At 35.6% G+C, this 2907-nt stretch overlaps 1 protein-coding gene across 1 annotated transcript; it reads left to right on the forward strand.

Annotated features, from left to right (window-relative positions):
• The first annotated feature begins 2061 nt into the window (after positions 1-2061).
• On the forward strand, positions 2062-2565 carry LOC139853574 (uncharacterized). The gene has a single exon (XM_071842960.1). The coding sequence runs from the start codon at positions 2062-2064 to the stop codon at positions 2563-2565; it is 504 nt and encodes a 167-aa protein (XP_071699061.1).
• The last annotated feature ends 342 nt before the right edge of the window (positions 2566-2907 follow it).

Consider the following 2907-nt stretch of genomic DNA (forward strand, 5'->3'; position numbering starts at 1 on the left):
GAAAGAAATCTTCCGATGTGCATTTGCTCGTTATAAAGATGTTACTTGGAGTCATTCATGACATATTTCAAAAGACGTTGCATTCGAGTCGTTGAGTTCATCAAGATTATTATTAAGTCAATTATAGTTGGATATATTATGAAATGGTATGCATGCCGTCAACTTTCGATGTAATGAAAGTTTGTCTTTTAAAAACGAATGCAATGTTTGTAAAATGTATCATATAGAGGTCAAGTAACTCGCGATGTAATCATATGTTATTGTATTCGTTCTTATGGATTAGGACGGGTCATTACAGTTTTGCAGATAAACAGTAAAATCAAAGTTTCAAACTTCGGTTTTGCAGTCTGCTTTAACAGTCTCAATTATGGACTGAAACCTGCAATCCTAGTCTCAATTATGGACTGAAACCTGCTACCCTATCATGTCAAAATCTGATTTATCATCTTTTTTCATTTATTTATATCCCCATTATCATGAACTCAAAAACAAACATCACCAAGAACACAATTCAAGCATTTTAAAGTCAGTTTCAAACACCAACAACACAATTCAAACAAATCTTAATCAGTTTCATACATCTACAATTACAAAAATGTCTATAATTCGTCCATTCATGGTTCATTTTCTTTGGGGAGGCCAAATTTCATTCCAAAATGGTTGGCTTACTAGTGATAACACAACGATTAGAAGGAGTTTTGTGTTGAACACCAAGGTTAACTGTATGCAGTTAAACCATTCGATGATGACCAAGAAGCTTCATGGGTTTTTTATGATAAGGAGATCGGTATTATTTCAAAAGGAATGGTGTTCCAGAACAAAGCTGAACTTATATATGCTGTTCGAAAATGGAATATACACCATAATAGAGAAACAGTTGTTACACAAAGCAAGCCGGGTTATTGGCAAGCACATTGTAGAACAACTAGCTCAAGTTACAAGTGTCCACAAGAAAGATACCATTGTGGCTGGAGTGTTAGTGGTTCGTCTCACAATTGATCGAAGGTATGGATAATAACAAAATGGAAAGATGAACACACGTGTTAATGACACGTATCATAAAACAACAATCGTTGTTTAACCTCTAGCTTAATTGCTAGTGAAATTGAACATCAAATATGTTTAAACGTTGCTTATCATGTTGCCAACATCCAAGCCTAAATAAAAAATACATGGCATGTGTATGTCCGTTACGCCAAAGCATGGAATGCTAGGCGTATTGCAATCGAACGATTGTTTGGAACTTGGGAAAGTAATTTTATTCAATTACCAATTTATATATATGAATTAGTTACTACCAATCCAGACACAATTGTTGTGTTTAAAAATGGACCTGAAATTGAAGAAGGTTTTGACACCTTTAAATTTGTGTTTTGGGCATTCGGTCCAGCCATTAAAGCATTTAAATTGTGTATTCCAATGATTTGCATCGATGGCACCCATTTGAAAGGTAGTTATAAGGGTAAGTTGTTAACAGCGGTTGGCAAAAATGCTAACAATCAAATTATACCCGTTTCCTTTGCACTAGTTGATGAAGAAAGTAATGAAAGTTGGGTTTGGTTTTTGCAAATGCTCCAAGAAAATGTTATTGGAAATGAAAAGTTGTGTGTCATCTCTGATCGACACCCAGGTATCTTACATGCAATGGGTGCTCAAACATATGGTTGGGAACATAAGTACTGCTTGCGCCACATTCGTAGCAACTTGTTGAGCAAATACACTAAAGTGAAATCGCTCAAACACTTATGTTGGACAGTCGGTTCAACAACAAATCAAATATTGTACAAGAATTCCTTCAGAGCCATCAAACAAGCTAGTATTGAGGCTTGAAAATATTTGCAAGATGCTGATGTAGGCAAATGGACTGTGTTTAGGGACAGACAGAGGAGTCGTTGGGGTAACACAACCACAAATATTGCTAAGTCCCTCAACAATGTGTTCCGTCATGCCCGTATGATGCCGATCAAAGCGTGTATCGAATATATATTTGATTACACCAGATAACACTTCTACGATCAAAGTCGAGATGCAAGGCTATGTAATTCACCACTTTCCAAGAACATGTTTAACATCTTTAACGAACGGGCAAAAAGAGCTCAACGTTACAAAACAACATGTTATCACGAACAACAAGGTATCTTCAAGGTTCATTCAACTTATCAAAGAATTGGTGAAGGTGGCACCGATTACACAGTGGAGTTTAAAGAGAAAAGGTGTTCATGTGGAATTTGGCAACACCAAAGATTACCTTGCTCTCATGTCATTTTCGTATGTAGCCATCTAAATGAGGATATAAATAAATGCATGAATAAAAAGTATACAAATCCTACATGGAGAGAGCAATATAGCCATCATTTTAATCCACTAAGAGATGCGAGCTACTGGACACATATACAATGGAACATTATGGCTGATCCATCAAGATTGATTAAGCACAGGGGGCGGAAGCAATCAAAACGTATTAAGAACCAGATGGATGAACGTGAAAAGCAAAAACCAAGGTGTGGTATATGCAGGGTTGAAGGTCACAACAGGAACACATGTCCAACTACTAGAATGCCATAGGTTTTCATTAGTAATTTGTTGTATTTTGTTTGTTGCACTTTGTCTGTTGTAATCGCTAATTATGTTTATGAATAAAAAAGTGTTGTTGAAATAATGAAATTGCATGATACTAATCTTATTCAAGTTACTAATCTATTACAAGTAACTTTAATTTATAAAAGGTTTAGGTGCATAATAGTATTCACCATGACTATCATACATCGTATCGAACTCTAGTGCGTCTTCAAAAACTCCAAATAAAACATACAACTCGATATTTTCTGAAAGTATACACGCTTTCCCTACTAATGTATATCATTCTTCATCATAGCACATAGCTTCGGGTTCAGCAACTCCTGGTTT

Source organism: Rutidosis leptorrhynchoides, chromosome 1 (assembly GCF_046630445.1).
Source record: "Rutidosis leptorrhynchoides isolate AG116_Rl617_1_P2 chromosome 1, CSIRO_AGI_Rlap_v1, whole genome shotgun sequence".
NCBI classification, from domain to species: domain Eukaryota; kingdom Viridiplantae; phylum Streptophyta; class Magnoliopsida; order Asterales; family Asteraceae; genus Rutidosis; species Rutidosis leptorrhynchoides.